The 19,438-nt window shown below is 40.3% G+C and overlaps 2 protein-coding genes and 1 non-coding gene across 4 annotated transcripts; all 3 read right to left on the reverse strand.

Moving 5' to 3' along the window:
• Window positions 1–290: 290 nt before the first annotated feature.
• On the reverse strand, window positions 291–9,546 carry vcp (valosin containing protein). Its single transcript, XM_086076238.1, has 17 exons — window positions 9,384–9,546; window positions 8,024–8,135; window positions 7,778–7,950; window positions 7,557–7,699; window positions 7,336–7,466; window positions 7,132–7,263; window positions 5,769–5,871; window positions 5,347–5,480; window positions 5,061–5,196; window positions 4,311–4,423; window positions 3,905–4,069; window positions 3,695–3,817; window positions 3,390–3,602; window positions 2,723–3,031; window positions 2,487–2,642; window positions 2,247–2,401; window positions 291–837 (listed from the first exon to the last, which is right to left on the reverse strand). The coding sequence occupies exons 1-17, from the start codon at window positions 9,398–9,400 to the stop codon at window positions 732–734; spliced, it is 2,421 nt and encodes an 806-aa protein (XP_085932364.1). The 5' UTR covers window positions 9,401–9,546; the 3' UTR covers window positions 291–731.
• Window positions 9,547–10,647: 1,101 nt separating this feature from the next.
• fancg (FA complementation group G) lies at window positions 10,648–16,549 on the reverse strand. 2 transcript variants are annotated; one of them, XM_086076450.1, is made up of 14 exons: window positions 16,402–16,549; window positions 15,840–15,924; window positions 15,633–15,758; window positions 15,367–15,533; window positions 15,128–15,266; window positions 13,979–14,109; window positions 13,835–13,894; window positions 13,511–13,671; window positions 13,279–13,342; window positions 11,650–11,966; window positions 11,543–11,583; window positions 11,300–11,473; window positions 11,038–11,149; window positions 10,648–10,904 (listed from the first exon to the last, which is right to left on the reverse strand). In XM_086076450.1, exons 1-14 carry the CDS (start codon window positions 16,483–16,485, stop codon window positions 10,811–10,813), a joined length of 1,755 nt encoding a protein of 584 aa, XP_085932576.1. In that variant the 5' UTR covers window positions 16,486–16,549; the 3' UTR covers window positions 10,648–10,810. The 2 variants fall into 2 exon arrangements, with proteins under 2 accessions (XP_085932576.1, XP_085932574.1); XM_086076448.1 differs by having other exon boundaries at window positions 13,748–13,894.
• Window positions 16,550–19,116: 2,567 nt separating this feature from the next.
• Window positions 19,117–19,190, reverse strand: trnai-aau (transfer RNA isoleucine (anticodon AAU)). Its single transcript has one exon. It is a non-coding gene; the product is annotated as a tRNA-Ile (tRNA).
• Window positions 19,191–19,438: the final 248 nt, after the last annotated feature.

The raw sequence follows: 19,438 nt of genomic DNA on the forward strand, positions 1-19,438 counted from the left end.
TCGACACAGTATTAAGAATTAGTGTCAACCAATTAAAGCTTCCTAATCGACGGTTCTGACAATTGGCAGACAGCCCAGCCTGTCTGAAAAAGTTGGGGCTGGCACAAGATGGCTTGTGGGCCGAATGGCAATTGGGAGTACAGAAATAGACTTGGCCAAATGTCCCTGCTCGAACCCCGCTGCAGAGTGACTGTTGTCAGCAGCAGGACTGCCTGCTGCAGCACACAAACGGGGACACCACCAGAGGAAAGACATGAAATGAGTCATCAAAATCACTTGAAGCCAAGACATTTGTAACACTTGTGAGATTTTATTTTCAACAACATAACCTTGACAAATTTAATAACATTATATGCTACTGTTTTATTTAAAAAAACAAAAAAAGTAATTTAGCAATGTTTTTTTTTTCTCCATTTCAAGGTCTAGCATAGAATCCCGCCACTAAATGTATCAGTATACTGAAAACGAGGCCACTCAATAACCCCCCCACCCCTCCCCACTGGAAAAGCTCCATTACTCACCTTCCATTTGCAAACATCCCCTTCTCCCCGCCCAAAACAAAGCCAGGGCAAGCCAAGTGGCAACATGCTGTCTCCGAGGGAACTCGTACAAAAAAACAAAAAAAACGTAGGAACACAAGAAAGAAGCACAAAGTCCTAAAAAGGTGGAATCTGGTGAGAATTTGTACAGGTGTCATCCCTGTGCTGACCACAATGGGGCAGTGTGTACATTTATCCATAAAGGTCATCATCGTTATCTTCATTGAAAACAGGACCAGTGCCACTTCCTCCTGTGCCGTGGCTTGGACCGCTGCCGCCTGTGGTACTGTTGGGGAACCTGAAAAACAAGACGGCGCGTTCAGGCCGAGGGTCCATGTGAGCAACAGGACACACCAACATGCAAACCTCAGCCGTGTTCCATACGAATTAAATGTTTTTAAATAAAGACGTAATTGCCTGGTTTATAAAAAGGGGAAGTCAACCTTAAACATTTCTTGACAATATGTTATTTGTGACCTCATTAATCTAAACATGGCACTCTGATTAATATTACATTTGTGTAATAAAATATGCAGCACAAGGGGCGGCCATTTTGCCACTTGCTGTCTACTGAAGATGACATCACAGTTGCTCAAGGCTCAGACAACAAATCACAGCTCACCTGTTTTCTGAAGCTGAGCTATGGCAACTGTGATGCCATTTTCACTCGACAGCAAGTGACAAAATGGCCTTCTATTAACATCAATAAAAACAGCTGGATTTAGCTACTTAACTCATTTCCCACTAACACGATATTAACCAGAATACGAGATTTAGACTAGTGGTGCTGCATAGAACTTATTTTTGTCAATAAATATTTGGGGGATTGAGTTCCCCTTTAATAAGATGATACTTGTGTGGTTATGTATGCTGTTATAATTTGGAAATAAACCAACATTTTAAGCAAGTCATTAAAATTCCATATGTATTAGTCAAGTTCCGATAAATAAAGGTCAAAGACTTAATTGTTATCTTAATCGTAATCAAATACTTAAATCATCTGCTAAAATGTCATCTATTTATTTATTAATTAATTAATCTAAAAATCTTCAATGTTTGGCTCATTTTGTGTGTTTTCTGAAAAATAAAATCCAATGACGATGACTTATGCCAGTATGTAATTTTTCAAGCTACCATGAGAGGGAATCCCCGGATATTCACTTATTTGTACTTTTGTTTTGGAACCCTGCATGCTGAAACTGACTTATTTACACGAAAGTGCTTTGCCGCCTTCTTGCAGCATCTATACGCAAATACAAACATTTTCTGGGGTGCCAATTGATTAGGTTGCTATCCTCTCAGAATAGCCAGGGAACAACACTGTATGTCACTATTTAATCAGCATTCACAATTTTTTTTTTCTTCCTTTTTATGAATGATTTGACATTATGAGCACCAACTGCTAACTCATATTAGCAATTCCTAGTTAGGACTTGCCAGTCATTATCAGTATGATGTCGACATTGATAATACACGAGGACCAGCCAGATGTGGCAAGCAGTCCGTACTTCATCTAAATCTGGTTTAGACGAACATGAGTGAACATTTTGCAAGAGGATTACATGTTAGTGTATTTTTAGCAAAGCATTATCTGTGAATCAGACATAATCTCTAAAACCGCTACAGTACTCTTTGAAAATGGTACACACACAAAAAATAAAATAAAAATAAAAAAACAATCTGAATGCATGTAGTTGAAAAATGTACCTAAAGCTGCCGAAGCCACGACTCTGCTGCAGCGTCTGTGCAAACATCTCATATTTGCGGATGTCATTATCGCTGACGGAGCGGCGGGCGAATCGCATGGCTTCCTCAAAATGGTCCTTCCTGATCTCAGGCACGGGGTCGTCCTCTTCCACCTCCTACAAAATGAACACGTGTTGGCAACATACTCAACGTGATGGTGGAGAGAGAGAGAGAGAGAAGAGAAGGTGGTGCTTGACCGACCATAGCTAAAGGATTGGTCTGCCTCTCCCTCTCTCTGCGGATCTCGTTCTCGATGCTCTCCCTGATGGCCAGCTTACACGCCCGCTGGCAAATCTCTGTAAGGTCAGCTCCAGAGAAGCCATTGGTCATCTTCGCCAGGTAGTCCAAGTTCACATCCTGGGAGGAAAAGCAAAGCGCCGATGACATTGTTACCTCATGTAGGTTTGCGTTACACTGCGGCCATTGCGCAAGTTCACCTTGCTGATGGGACTCTTGCGCAGGTTGGCCTTGAGGATGCTCATTCGGCTCTTCTCGTCAGGCAGGGGGATGTAGATGAGCTGGTCCAGACGTCCGGGTCTCAGGATAGCGGGGTCGATGATGTCGGGTCTGTTGGTGGCGCCGATGATGAAGACGTTCTTCTTGCTGGACATGCCGTCCATCTCGGTCAGGATCTGGTTGATGACGCGGTCGGCCGCTCCGCCGCCGTCGCCCACGTTGCCGCCGCGAGCCTTCGCTATGGAGTCCAGCTCGTCAAAGAAGAGGACGCAGGGGGCCGCTTGACGAGCCTGGATGTAAACAGACGCCGGGTTTCGTAAGGGCCATGAACATTTCTCAGGATTAGGGATGCTCGATTATGAGGAAAATTTGACTCCCGATTAAATCACGAAAAATGTGTTTTTTGGGTACAAAACAAGAAAATTAATTTATTTGAAACACTACAATTATGCAAGTTTCTTTTGGACCAAACAAGATTTATTAGTTATTTTAAAATTTAAACAACAAAAAATTTGTATTAATAATCTTTTATTTTTGCTTACGATTATATGCCAATTTTGTAATTGTAGAGTGTAATAATTGAAATTCAATTAATTGCACAGCCCTATACTCAAGGTGTGAAATTATCACGTTAAAGGCAACACTGACCTTGTCAAAAATCTCTCTGACGTTTGCCTCAGACTCTCCAAACCACATGGTGAGCAATTCTGGTCCTTTGATAGAGATGAAATTTGCCTGGCACTCATTGGCGATGGCTTTGGCCAGCAGAGTTTTACCGCAACCAGGAGGCCCGTAGAAGAGCACGCCCTTGGACGGGGTCATGCCAAACTTGAGGAACTTGTCTGGATGCTCCACTGGGTACTGGATTTGAGAGGATCGAGGAAGACGATCAATTGATGAACGCTTGCAGATTACACAGCGATATTCCATTCAGCTTTATGGCGTTTCCATACCTGCACCAACTCTTGCAGTTCTCTCTTGACATCTTCCAGACCACCAATATCCTCCCAAGTAATGTTAGGCACCTCAACAACTGTCTCTCTGAGAGCTGATGGGTTGCTCTGGCTCAGAGCCCACTGAACATTCCATTTATTTCCGTTAGTGAACATCATTCAAAGAAATCTGAATATTGCCCCCCCCCCCCCCCCGAGTAAGATTTCTACCTTGAAGTCATCCATGGTGACGGCCAGCGAATTCATGACTTCAGCATCAATGGTCTCGTCCTCCAGATCGATCAGGTCCATCTTCTTTCGGATGGCCTGCAGTGCCGCCTCAGAGCACAGGGCGGCCAGATCGGCGCCCACGTGACCGTGGGTCTCGTTGGCGACCTGCCACAGCAGACGCAGAGCTCAATTAGGCTCAACTGTCAAGTCCACGATCGATGACAAATGCAGCAATTACACATATCAACTGTCGAGTAATTCCTCACAGCAGACATGCAAAGTGATCTTTACAATCATATCGCTCAATAATAAGTCAAGCTACAGTTGATGTCAGTCAATATGGTCATACAACAATCTGACAATAACAGATAATCAATGTTGTTACAATACTAAACTGGGTACAAACCTGCTCCAAATCCACATCATCAGCTAGCTTCATGTTTTTGGTGTGAATCTGCAGAATCTCTAGTCTGCCAGTGGCATCCGGAATGCCAATGTCCACTTCTCGATCAAAGCGCCCTGAGGACATTCAAACGTTCTTATGAGTTCTTATGAACGTCCAGTTAAGCAACAGCAGGAACACGAAAGCCACTGAACCTCTTATCATCTAAAGGAGCACAAATGTGCCAAAGATCTAATTGGTTCCAAGGCGCGCGAGGAAGAGTCCAAAGTGCAATTCTGAACATATTTACTTTACTTTACTCGGCTACGTCATTCACCTATAAGTCAAGTTTATTTGTATTTCCCTTAACCATAAAATAGTTTCTAAGGGCTTCACAGGCCCACAGTTGACAAAGTGACATTTCCTGATGTGGGTCCAAGCTGCATCTGACTGGCAACACGTCCTCGATGTGGTGTCGCCAGCAAATCACAGGACACAGAAACACCCAATCACACTTCAGGGAACAGAAAACTAGAGCAGATTTCAACCTAGAACCTCTGAAAAATGATGCAGCACTAACTACTAGACCCTGGTAATAAATAATACGCAAAACAAAATTTGCCAAAACTTTTTTTTCCCCCACTCAACAGAACTTGGCATGGACTCAAAACTTTGTACTTCAGTATTTGCATTATTAATCAAACAAAACTTGCTAATTTGTATGCAACTTTGCCACCGATGCTAAATTTCATCCATGGAGAACCTAATAGTTACCAAATCTCCTGAGAGCTGGATCGATGCTGTTCGGTCTGTTTGTGGCGGCCATGACGATGACATGAGCTCTCTGTTTGAGGCCATCCATCAGAGTCAGCAGCTGCGACACAATGCGCCTCTCCACCTCTCCGTGAGTCTACAAAATACAACGCATGAAAGCATTGAAATGGAATTACAGATATACCCCTTTTGTTTTGTTTTTTTTACAAAGAGAGTGAGGGACAGAAGGGAACCTATAGACAGCTAGTTACAATAGATACTATAATCATTTCCCTCTTCGTCTCACCTTCTCCCTCTTAGGAGCAATGGCATCAAGCTCATCGATGAAGATGATGGCAGGAGCGTTTTTCTCTGCTTCCTCGAAGGCTTTCCTCAGGTTACTCTCACTCTCTCCGGCCAGCTTGCTCATTATCTCAGGGCCTTTACAAACAGACATTTTTATGAGGCATGCAGATTTTTTCAAAAAGACAACAATGACTTCAAGGTGTCACGAAAACCTTCATGCAAGTCATATACATGCGTGTAATCTGAAGAGCACAGCTCACACTGGCATCATTTCCATGGCAGCTAAAAGACAACTTGTGGAAAACAAACTCGTCTAGCCAGTTCTAATTACAACACATTGCCACACGTTGGGGCGCTCAGCTGGTTGACACAATGGTAAATAGCAAACATACACAGAGGGATTAGGCCAAATTGTTCCCATACCATTGATCAGGAAGAAAAAAGCTCCAGTTTCATTGGCCACAGCTCTGGCAATCAAGGTCTTTCCAGTTCCAGGGGGTCCGTAGAGAAGTATTCCACGTGGGGGCTGGAAAAGGCAGTACATTAATTCAACCTACATTTAAGACAAGTATTAAGGAGGATAATAACACTATATCATCTGTCGTGGCAGGGTTTCGATGCACCAGCATCAGAACAGCACATATTAACAAGTCGTGACTAACTGAATGTGAAGACGTCATATTCAAATTTCCGAACTGTGTTTCTCTCCTTAATAAAGCATTTAATAAAGTCCCAACTATTACTCTGGAATTACAAGGTGTATTATTTTTGTAAATATTATTTTGTCACAAGTAGGGATTGGAATTGAAAACTGGTTCTTGAAGAGAACCGGCTCCCAGTGTTTTAATTCCTTGGCATCGTTTGCCGTTTTTGGTGTGGGAAAGCCACGTGCGCGACTCGGGCAACAAACATGGCGCCACGTTCGAAAGTTTCAAGAAAAGCTAACAGGCACACTTGCAGTGTTTGCAAATTGGATATTTCGTCTAAGAGAGGAAACACTACCACTATGCAAGAGCATTTAAACACACAGCATGCGATGGCTGTCTGGCAACACCCGCCAGTAATGCAAGTGTTCTTTCCTATCAACACTCCAGGTACGGGTAGTAATATATTAGCGCCAGTTTGTCTTTATGTGAAACGTGCAGGTACTGGCTGCGTCTGTTTTAACAGACAGGGAGGAGGAGTTTTTGAGTGCTCAAGAGATCATCTTAAGTGTTGAAATGTTACTGGAGTTGGACATTATTGTCACAAAATAATCTAGGTTGTATTTTGTAAATTTCTAAAGATGATGACGATATATTTTTTTTAAAATTATGTTATTTTCAGATCTTTTTTCTTTCTTTTCCTGGGTGGCACCCCATTGAGTCCTCGAATGCGAACCTTAAAACCTCACTGTTGGGTTTGTAAGGCCATGTTACTTTTAAACATGTCTCTTGTTTACAGATACAACTAAGACATTAAAAAAAGTGGATGCTAATCTGTGTTCATCTTTCCCCCCCCCCAAAAAAAAAGAATCGATAAGAGAATTGATAAAGAATGGAATTATTAAGCAGAATTGAAATTGTAAAAATCTTATTAATTCCCATCCCTAGTCATATGGCTGATGTTTCTACGAGTTTGCCAGATCTAGTGTGGATTTTTTTTCTTATGATATATTCATTATCTAGACAAAATATTGCAATACTGAGTTGAGCTGATCCGATTCCTAGACCAAGTCTCAAGCCTAAACTAAGATTCCAAAAAATTACAATAGCAATAACACAAGCTTATCCAAGTAAACGCATACCTTGACACCTATGGCCTTAAAAAGTGCAGGGTGCCTCAATGGAAGTTCCACCATTTCTTTGATCTGAGCCAGCTGCTTCCTCACTCCACCGATGTCATCATAGCCAACCTCATTCAAAGACTCCTCTTCATCCTGCATATTTCATCAAAAGTGTGAATACGGCTAAGTCTCATCTTGTGAGCAGCATAACGGTTTCGGACCCACCTCTCTCCTGATTGGCTCGCCCTCACAGTGAATGACAGTGTCAGGAGCAACGATGCAGTAGGGAGAAGGATCTGTTTCCACCACTTTGAATTCCACGGCACGCATGCCTCCCCGGACCAGGAAAATATCACCTTCAAGGTAAAAATCAGATCATGTTTATTTAAAATTAAAACTCACAGAAAATAATAAAGAATTAAAAGTAAGATTTCGTGAGCACTAACCTTTGCGAATGGGCCTGTAAGCCTCAAGAAAGTATGGCTTGAGATAAACCTCAAACAGATTGCCAGTGATCCCCTCTACTGTGTCATCTATTGGCAACACGTGGATCCTCTTTCCATACTTGACATCAGGACATGGCTGAATGCTGAGGGGAAAACATTTTGACTCTTTTTAATCCAAATTTAAAAAGAAGCCAAAACACAGTTGTGCACCATTCCCCCACCTGATGACATCACCAAGTCGAACCCTCAGGTTGTTGCGGACCACCCTGTTCATTCGAACCTTTTCGTCAGAGCACGTATCATCGGACAATACAATGCACACAGTCTCGCGTCTCTTTTTGCCCTTCATCAGCACTGTGTCACCACGGAAGAGCTGCAGCTCATCCATCTTGGTCTGGAAGCAGTATTGGATACATTTGGTACTACTGAGAGTATTAAAAAAGCACTCATCTATAAAATCTCTTTACCTGAGAGAGAGACACGACACTGTTGTCTTCATTAATAGACTCATCCACAATAAGTCTGTTGGGCCTGTTCTTCTGTTTCAGAATTGCAGTGGCTAGGTCATCATTCTTTGATCTAGAGGAGAAAAAATGAAACCATTTTAGATGTATTAATGGATTAATTAGCAATTGAGTTTTAGCTTGTTTATTTAAAAAGTGTACTCCGCTCGGTCGATTGGTAATTGTTTACTCACATCCAAATAAATCACACAGTGCACGGATTTTCGATTTTCATTTGAGTGACTGTACGCATATTTAAGGTAGTCTGTGCTCAATACATTAAACTCTCCAGAAAGTAAGGCTTCAATATACATAAACCAGATTGTTTTTTTTCTCCCGACTCACGGTTGTAAATGATGCAAATGTACTAAATGTGTCAACGAATTGTTTACTGCCATTAGCGTACACATTTGAGACTACTATCATAACAGATATGTAGTCCAAAAGAAGAACTTGAAATAACAGCCATATCCCCTAAAGATTATGTTTTTAGGGTACTTTTGCATCGCTTTTAGAATGCGTTTTCATGTCGTTAGCACGCTAATGTTAGCCTGTACGCTAAGGGACGGGCGAGCAAGCGAGCCCAGATGACACAGCAAAAGAACCGAGAAGAAAAACTTTGGACACAAAAATATCTACGCATAAACACATGTACGCTTCAAAATAGCCAATTGTGGCGTTTTTTATTCTTGCTTTCAGTGTGTCGTACATTCACCGAGCGAAACAATATTACACCTAGCGTTAACTTAGTCATTGAGCATAAAAGCTAATCGTGCTAAGCAGCTAGCTTTACGGCACTTGAGAGTTGATGTGACGCTACTGGCTAGCACGTTAGCATTGATTCTAAGCATTATTTGGCGTAACGTTAATATCCACCACGCCTCGGTTTCTGGCCAACAAGATGGGCTCCAAGCCGGTCGATGATGTTTGCCTCGGTGTAAAGGCCACCTCTATGTAATGGTGGATGGCTTTGGCCTTGATAGTGTGGCTAAGCTAAGACGCGCAACAACCCGACAGCAATGACTGTGCTTTGTCAAGCCGTTGTCAGAAGACAGTTTTCCGAAAACTACAAACTATCGGACGACAGTGGTGGGAATCACATCAAACTGGCAATTTGAAATAAATGTTCGGGAGAACACAACACTGTTGGTAGATTTTTAAATGTCGTCGCTTATGCAGCCAATGGACAAGTAACTGACCCCGTTAGCTATGTGGCTAATGTTAGCAGTCGGGCTAACTTTAATAAACTTGTGTACATGAGGACACGTTAGCATTACTTTACGATAAACGATCTTTAAAAACATACATTAATGTGTCTACTTACTCCCCTCCCGATGCCATGGTTGTCCACTTGGGTTACAACAATAAATACAGGAAAATCTAGCTAAATTTGCGATGCTTCACCGGCTTTCGTTTTCCTACTTCGCGAAATATCACACGAATGTCCAGAGGTTTCCGTGGTTTTCTAGACTGGTGTACAGAGCGCTTGATGCCCCATCGATTCTGATTGGTTGGTGCCGTTCATCAAAACTCGTCAACCAATGGAAGAGTATGAGTCTACAACGTCACGTTGAGCAGCGTATTCCTTCGGCCAATTGTAAATGTATAAATTGCACCTATGGTCCTCCTACTTTGATCTAATTGGTCACTTAAGCCTGTCAGTGAACATACAGTAATCCAATGACCATATACCGCGTTAAAGAATTGATCAATCTTTTTTTAAATAGAAAAAAATAAATCCACCCTTCTTTTTCGCAAAGTTATACGATCAATTTTGGCAAAAAAATAAAATAAAAACAAAACAAAATAAACGTGACACCTGCGTGTTTAGTTTCCGACCAAACGGTGAAACAACTACGATAAGCTTGTCATTTGCGGAGCTCTGTCATGCCTCCGACGTCAACAGGACGTGTGTTCTTTGATTGTTGGGTGTCTCGTGGACAACGTGGATGTGTTGGTACGTCAGAAGGACTCCGAATTCCTGGCGAATTGTTACAAAACTAAAGTATATCAATAGCTGAGTCCCAATGGAAACGCGTGCTTTTAAACCTAGCGGTGCAAACATTCCAGGCGATATTTTATTTGCTGGTAGTTAGTAACCATTGACATTAATAATGGCACGTGTCAAATTTCTACTATTCTGCTCATAAACAGTGTAGCAAAGAAACACGATAATCACGTCAACTAAAATAACACACGGAAACACAATGGAGAAAACAATAGTGCAGAATGAATGCTATGACGTCACCTCAATTTAAACGTCCAATTAGGTTATGTTATTCCGGAGAGCACTTGGGAGCATCATTTTAGCCCTAAATTTATTCATTGAGTTAACATGTCAGATCATACACAAAAAGCAGAATGCTTTGTTTCGTCTTCATTTGTGATTTAAGGAGCGGCAGCTGTATAGGTTGTGATAAATTGTATGTGTGCAGTGTTCTGCATGCAGTTTGTATTTTCCAACAGGCACATGGAAAATATGCTTATTTTGTTTGGTGCCCTTCTATAAATAAACAATGAAATTGGAATGCTTTTCTTTGAACATTCATAAGCAGCTATAAATAAACACAAAATGCAACAAAAGTCAATACTTTTCTTTGGACATTCATATACAGCTATATAAATACACACACAAAGAACAAATTAATGTATCTTGTAAGCATACATTTACACAAACCACCTGGCAGTTTTTTTTCCTGTTCACATTCAACAAAATTTGCAAGGACATTCTTCTTCACCGCTCAAGGTAAGCTAGGTGAGATCAAGTTCTCGCATTCTGAGGCGAAGCTCTGCAGAGTCCAACATGGGTCCAGACTGGGATTCCTGCAAGTACACAGGAACATTCCTGGAACACACAAAAGAATAAAGACTTATGACTTATACTTTTTGTTTTTATACTGTACACAACTACTCATTTTGTCGCATCATGTTGGGTCCTTTCAGAGTTTGAGTACAAAAAAGCTTTTAAGGATACTTACTCTACTGATGGTATGCTGACATTCCATGTCTTCTCCCAAATCGCAGCAGCCTCTCGTTTCCTGTTGAGCCTCCACAGCACCTCTCCATACCACAGTCCTGCACCCACACACTCTAAACCGGGAGAGAGCGGTGACTAGATTTACAGCGGAAAGTTCTGTTGTTAGTTGGCTTGTCAGTAATGATGGAATGGATGAATTTTGAGTGACACGGTCAGTTAAGGATTTAAAGTGGTCAACATCAAACAATTCAAGCTCTACGCACCAGCAAAAGCCTGAAGACTCAGCTGCAGATCTCTCAAAGCGAATTGTAGCTGGTCCATCTGCACGAAGCTAATGCCCCTCCCTGCTAGCGAGAGCCCTTTCATCCTCTGTAGGATCTGAAGATCTGTTCTCTTCTCATTAACCATGTCCGCAGTGGGGACTTGAGGTTGGCCCCCTACAAGTCAACATGTAAGCTTTTCTCTCCCAAATTTTTGTTTGAAGGTCTAGCTCAGCAAGTACTTGCCTTTCTCTTTAAAGCGCACCTTCACTAGCAGGTTTATACACCTATAAAGCACAAGAGAATCTCAGGTTGGTCAAATATAAACATGACGTAAATCCTGCCTCCCAAACCTTGTGTAATGAGTCACAGCTTGCTTCCAGTCCTGCATGTGACAGTAGCAGTGACCCAGGAGGAGGTACGCCGCACCCATCCAAAACAGCATCGCCACCTGATCCTGTTCACCTTCAGCGCTCGTAGCCGGCGACTCAACTCCCTCCTCCTCTGGCTCTTCCAGCACCAAACACTCTGGCAGCAGCTCAGCCGTGGTGGTGATGACTTCGTCACTTAACGTCACGCAATCAACGGGTCGCTTGGCCATGAGCAAGGAGGTGCCAGCTTCCAGGTAAAGTTCAGGTAACCTGGGGAGGTGAGAGTCCTCAGAGCATACCTGAGACAGAGAGAAAGAGAGATGAAGGTTTAACAATGAACCATACAAGGCTTCTAATATACGCCACGTAGACCAAAGTATTGGGGCTCTGGTCGGCTCAATGCATCAGGACGGCACACTGCCACCCTCGCAAGAGCCCTGAGAGGATTTTATTTTAAATTTTAAGTAAACTACAATTATTATTATTAGCATAACGCAGAAAATGTAATTTTGAATCGCTTCTGCCACCTGTGGCCGAAAAATGGAACTGCATTTTCCCTTCTTCACATACACAATGAGCACATGACATCACTTCCGCAGACGGACAACGGGAAATTCAAACCCGAATCCTGTCTGAAAATTATTAGCCAGAGGCTTGTAGGAGTTCCCATTATGATCAGCTAAAATGTTTATCTACTAATTAAAAAATGCTTCAGTCATAAAAAAAAAAAAAAAAGCTATTGTAAAGATATTTTGGGGGAAATTGTTACAAAGTGCAGCTTTAAATAATTTGTTACTTTTTGTAATACCTGCAATAATAAAATATTAATGTATTAAATACATTTACCATTTTAAAATTTTATAAATTGCTTAAATTATTATAAATAGAGCAGATAAGCAGTACAAAAAATTAATGGTTGGACAGTTAAAATAAGCATTACATTTTATTCCATTATTGAACAATACTATTTTACAAACATCTTTTTTCACTCCTTATCTGCCAGTATTTTTTTACGGAAAGAAGCCCGTGTCCTACAGTAGATTTATTTATTTTATTTTATTTATTTATTTAAATCATGCCAGTGAGAGTGCCCCCCCCCCCCCGTATGGTGCAACTTGGCAAATTAGGAAAAGTGTTTAAAAAAGAAAAAAGAAAGAAAGAATAGGTCCGCCAAAGAAGAGGGTGAGACAAGGCTTTAGAGAAGTATATAGTACCTTCATAAATGCAACTTTTAGATTCGCAACATGGACTTCATGTACATGTGTTTTAAATGTTGCTTTTCTAAGGATGGTCTTGTATGTGAAGGTGGTCTGACAGTTTTTTTACTGGCAGAAAAAAAAAACACTTGCAGAAATGGGCATCTGACATATATATATAAATATATATAATGACATAATATTTAGTTGTATATATAATACACAATAATAAGAATAAAATGTATATACAGTAAAATTATCTTTTGTGTGTGTAACTTTTGATCAGTAAAGTTTGCTCACTCCTGCGTTTAACATCTTGTAGAAAGTTTTCCCAGAAGAGTGGCCACTGCTATAGCTTCAAATGGAGAATCAAGTGCATATTTACAGCGTAAGTGTACAAAGTGTTTCGTCTTACGCCGTGTTCCTCAGAATGAATAGCAGCCAGCAGGTCCAGATAATGCTCCACGCCTTCGGACACCCTACAGAGTCAAACAGACATCTATTGATTATATCAACAAGACATACAAGTGCATTTCATGGTCGTGACAAAAACAAACTCAAAATGATTCACAAACAGCCAAATTCAAGGTGCCATTACTACACCGAGTTCTTTTAACAGTGCTCAAGCAACAGGAATTCACATGAACCTTGAATGCAGCACACACTTCTGGGCCAAACTGTGAAGGACACAGAGAGCAGGTGGGACAGAGAGCAGGCTGTGCAGAGTTGGACTCCGTAGAAGTGCGGACGAGGAGACGAGCTGCTCGCTGGTTTTAGCAGGCTCAGTGGTGGAGGGCGACATCAGTGTCTGTGGGAGAAGAATGATTTTCATCTTTCACAAGCATTAGCCCCCCAGAAACGTGAATATATTGCGATTGACCCACCGAGTGCAACAAACGAAGCATTTGTATCTCCGCATGTGTGTTACCTTGACTCCTGAATATGAGTAAACTCTGATATAAAGCACATACACAAAGAAAATCTATCTCCACCGCTTTCCTGAAACACTGCAGTGCCATCTGAGGGCGGCCCTGTAAAAAAACGAAAACATGCACACCCTTAATGCACGTGCACATGCATGCTTGCAACATCACTCACATGTGTCAAAAGGTTACCGTTTGGGCTAGACAGGAGCCAGAGAGCAGGTGCGTGTATGCCAGGAGAGTTCTGGGAGCAGGTAGAGAGGATGCGGCCTGCAGACATGTTAGTGCCTCTGAGCTTCGACCCTCATTTAATCTCTCGGCACCTTCATACATCATAGAAAAGAGCAGAACATCATTAAAAAAAAATTTTTTTTAAAGGATCAAGCAGTAGTTTGAATCAAAAAGTGAAAGCATACAGGTTCACTACACACAGTTAACTATTTAATGACATTTTTATCAATAATAACATTAAGAATAAAAAATAATGGAAAATACAAATCATTCAAATGTTAGATAATAAACAATCACAAATTTCTTTACTATAAAAAGTTGACAGGAATTGACCAAATTGGGGGGGGGGGGCGATTGATGAGCCAAAGCAATTCACAAGATTTAAATAGAACTACGGAAATAAATTCACTTCTTCTTTTTTTCTTTTATATTTCTCATGGGGATGTTGGCAAACTATTTTCACTGATCTTTTAACCTTCTGACGAAAAACGCTATTTCGGTCCATATTGAGATGTCAAGTATTCTCATGAATACATTCATAATAATAAATTATAGAGTGTATACTAGGGGTGTTAAAAAAAATGGATTCTGCAATATACCGCGATATTACAGTGCGCAATTCTCGAATCGATTCAATATGTAGCCGAATCGATGATTTAAACATAATTTTTTGATGGAAATATTCAACAAAACGTCTTACTTAGGGTTAGGGTTCACACTTTAAGCATGGAAGAATGTTATATTAACAGAACATTAATCCTTAATATTTTATTTCAGTGCTATTCAAACAAGAAAGACTGCAACCTGTTTGTTGAATACAGTGGCTCAGTTATAAGCCTGAAGTTTCAGATAAATACATTTTCATACAAATCTTATAGTGTACATGTACAAGTTTACTAATTAGTATTTTCTAAATTTGAGTTTAAAAAATTTGCAATAATCTATTTATATATTCATACCGGGATTAATCGGCAGCGAATCGAATCATGACCTATGTATCGTGATACGGATCAAATCGCCAGGTACTACGCAATTCACACCCCTAGTGTATACAGTTGAGATTGTGCAGCTAATGTTATGGTGCGTATTTATATTTCGAACATGTCAAACCTTGAGTGATGAGAGTGCACATTTGCAACAATTCCACGAGGTTTCTTGGTTCCATTAACAAAAGTGGAGTGTTTGAAGAAATGTGCCTTGGTTCACTTGTCATATCTTGAACTCTTGCAGAAAGAGAGGAAAACTCCCCCTACATGACAGAAAAACAAGGTCAAACAAATTCTAATTGTTCAATGAATTTATTGTATTGAAAAGAAGCACGCAACAGAAGAAATTGCCTCGTACTGTACCTGAAGTCCTTCTATGGCTTCAAGTGTGTTGTTGGCCAACCAGATAGCCCACTGCACACAGAGCAGGTTCTGTACACTAGAACTGACTTCTCGGTTTTCCACTGATGTCAGAACTGTATGCCACGGAGGCGAGGAGGCCATTGGCTCGACACCTGTCATCTGTAAAACTATAAGAACAAAAATGGCAATGCATGCATGGCATCATCAGCTCCACCTTTTGGCATCCGTATCCCATCCTTGATTTGCAGTCAGTTCACAAGACTAACCTCTGTCTATAGTTTGTGCCATGAGAATCTCAGCCTCTGACATCTTAGACAAAGCAATGGAGAGCAAACAAACATTGTACACCACACACAACTCCAATTGAGCGCCATCTTCAAGTGGAGGAAGACCTGTAGGAGCACAATGTGAGATGAGAAAATTATTATTTCCAACTTCATTACCAAACTCACTGACAATGCAAAGAAACTAACCTTGCATTTTTCTTAAAAGTTTGTGGAAATCAGATGACAACAACGATATAGTGTGGTTCTGATCTCGGCTTGAAACATCTCTGTTCTGGAGGTAAGACAAATAGAAGATCAAATTAGAAACACTGTTTTATCACATTTGTTAAAAATGCAGCAGGCTATGTTTGAGCATTATTAGCACTGTTGCCACTGCACTGAGGTACAGTATATCTGAGAAACCCAGTGGGGTTACTTTTAATGTCTTTTGCCTATTTTTGTGCTGGGAAACATGCAAGTAAGAATTTCATTGCATGTTTTTCCAAAAATTGTCTTATGAGCATATGACAATAAAAGTCTTGACTTGATAACGCTTACATTTTTCTATCAAAAGTAGGCTACCTGTTATTTTTAACTGTGAAGGTTTATAGCTCACATTTATAGCACGCATGCTAGCTTATACGGCCTTTTACTGTTTTCGGCACACATTGTACTATATTGTACAATAAATATTGATTATACTATATGTATACATAAGTGAAGGGGCGTTTTAGGTAAGAAGAGGTAACATGAAATAAGTTAACTTTACCTTCCATTTGCTGACAAATTCGTTGTTTTCCTGGATCCATCTATCTGATAACTTAGACGGTGATTGTTGCTTTTTAGTGGCCATTTAAGTGCTGTTTTCTGACGAAATTCCGCACCGTATGGTTCAACTTTCCCTCGTATGTTGTACAACCGGAAATGGCTGGTAAGAGAGTACTCGCTTCTCACTCTTCTGCCCCCTTCTGGCTGGTAGTGATCATGATAGTGGTAATTAGATAAGCCTCCAGGAAGGTGGTGCTAGAGTTCTTATTCTTTTAACAAGAGACATAAGTACGGAATGGTAACCCATGGGCTTTTTAGGTTTTTTTTGTATTTAAATATTTGAGTCTCTGGACCGCCTGCCCAGCCAAGTAAACAATTATTGGTATATTCATAGCTGTTCTGCACTTCCTAGACTATAACTTTACTTCATAACCCCCCACTCCCCAAAAAAACAACAAAGCTTTCAATAAATTTCTTTTTTTCTTTTTCTTTTTGCAAATCATAATTTTATGCAATTTTATAACATGCACATGGAGGGTCGTGTTGCATTTGGCAATATGAGGCACACCATTACTGGCAAGTATAATTTGGTGACTTGGTGATAAAAATACGTGATACATGGGGATTTACTTAGAGTACGTGTGGCAGTGTAGATATGGTTAATCAAATAAATTCGCCATTGGCTGTGATAGCTTCTAATAAGCAGCACTTATTTTAATGCTTGTTTACTGTAAATTGCTAATATGTTCATGTTATATGGACTACAGAGGCTCGCTTTTTATTGTCTTTAAACAGCCTGTGGTCTGCTTCTGCAAGACGCAGCGCACACTTTGCAATCGAGCAACGTGGTAGAGGGGATGGCAAGAACTTTTAAATTGCGCCAAGTATTGCTTATTAAATTAATGGCATACGTGCACCCAAAACTGCTGTATTTCACGATTGTGCATTCTTTTTCCTACCTCCATACAATTTGATGCAATAAGAACAGGCATGTTTCAAGCAACTCCCCTGCTGTAATCAAATTACAGCTGAGTCATCGTTGATACTGCCATGGCAGCCATTTTTTCCTAGCTGTCCCTTTGAAGGTGACTCTTATTTTCTCCCTTTTTTCCTCCCATCTCAGTCCTCTGTCTGCCCTCTTTCCCTTTCATCCACGAGTCACTGCATCGTCCCTTCAGCCTCTGTCTCCTGCTGTCTGCAACCTCCCTCGACTGTTTGGATATCTCACAACCTTCCTTCTTTCTGTTTATTATCATTGTCTCAAATCAAAGTGCTCAAAATCAAAACGACAGTGATGAAAACAATACTCGTGTGTTATAATAATAACAATAATAATAATAATAATATGATAATAATAATAATAATAATAATAATAATAATAATAATAATAATAATAATAATAATAATAATAATAATAATAATAATAATAATAATGCATCAGATCTGACTGATGTTTGCATGAATGATTTTATTTCCAGTATTTTTCACTGTTGGTTTCCTTGATCTTGGATTAATTTAATTTTTAGGCATTATTCATTTATTCTGTGTGTTGTCAATTCATTATTTTATCACACAGAAGAGTTTGAAAAACGTAACTTCTTTTATCTTACTGTCCCCTGAAAAGCAATACCCCGCGATGAAAATTACACAAAACAGTTCAACGTGTGCTTCACAGGAGCATTGAAGGACGGGATGCAGTCATGGGTGACATTGTTGTGACAGCATTGGGAGCAAGAATGACACACAGAAATTAACCAGTAGCCTATCTGCTGATCCACGTATCCTTCAACAAAATCAAACAACGTGGCTTTATAGTTTGCAGAATGAAGCCATTCAACTCTCTCAGGTTAAAGAATAGGCATAACCTCTTACAGCAGATGAGCAGAGACAGCTAGATCGTCACAACTCCTGATGGTCATGCAGTGTACTATTTGCTGTATGCAGTAAGCAATTCAGTTGGAACACAACTTAGCAATGATTGGAATAAATACTGTGTAAGGGATGTGAGAAAGCAAATCAATGGAATAGTTTGATGCGTGTTTGTGTGAGTGTGGAGCCAAGACTCCCTGTGGGATTGGTGTGGATCTGCAAACTCACACTGCAGCAACAGAGATTTAAGCATCAGCAGAATGCACAGCCCTGCTATGTCTCCAACAATTCACTATGCAGTGAATTTATTATAGGAATATCTTGAGCATATATATATATATATATATATTACATTTAACCGAATGGTGTTGTCAGTTTGGCATATTTTTGTTGTTTAGCTTTATCAATTTTTTATTATTTTTTTTTCCCCCACGCACAATAAACTAAAACGTAACATGCATACTTTATCGAAAGTGCTATGTGGGCTCTCCTTAGTGGTACAAGAAAGAAGAGCTCACAGCCAGGCAACTTTGTTCCCTCATTTATGAAAGAGAAGCGTAGCACTTAAAATATTATTTAAATGCAAGATGAATGGGTTGGATTGATAAAACAAACATATTGAACACTTTAATCTCTGACTGAGTGAACTCATTTTAATACAGCAGCACATTGTCGTAAATTAACCAGCTATGCATTTTTTCTGAGGTCAACCAGCCGCATTATATTGACGAGTGGTACTAAAAATGAAAAAAAAATATATCGGATTTTGGACTTTTACATGGCATACAACGCACAACATGTAAGGTTAAAATCAAACTTTAACAGACATATGGAAAAAATGAACTAGTGGCCCGTACGGGGATCGAACCCGCGACCTTGGCGTTATTAGCACCACGCTCTAACCAACTGAGCTAACCGGCCACGCAACAGCATGTTAGCACAGCAATATTTGTAGAAGGTCACAACAGTGCTAGAAGGTGTCACGGAGTGATAGATGTTGCTAAATGTTCTAATGATGGTGGTTAGCTTTTTTTGGTGCATTTTTTACGGCTTAATTTTTTTTACTTCTTAAAAAAAGTATTTTAAAAGTACTGTGGTTACACTCAATAAACACACAATAAAAGACGATTCCATACGTATTGACAAATCCAAACATCCGGGCATTTCTG

Source organism: Leptonotus elevatus, chromosome 5 (assembly GCF_054856555.1).
Source record: "Leptonotus elevatus isolate MCC_2025b chromosome 5, RoL_Lele_1.0, whole genome shotgun sequence".
Lineage (NCBI taxonomy): Eukaryota > Metazoa > Chordata > Actinopteri > Syngnathiformes > Syngnathidae > Leptonotus > Leptonotus elevatus.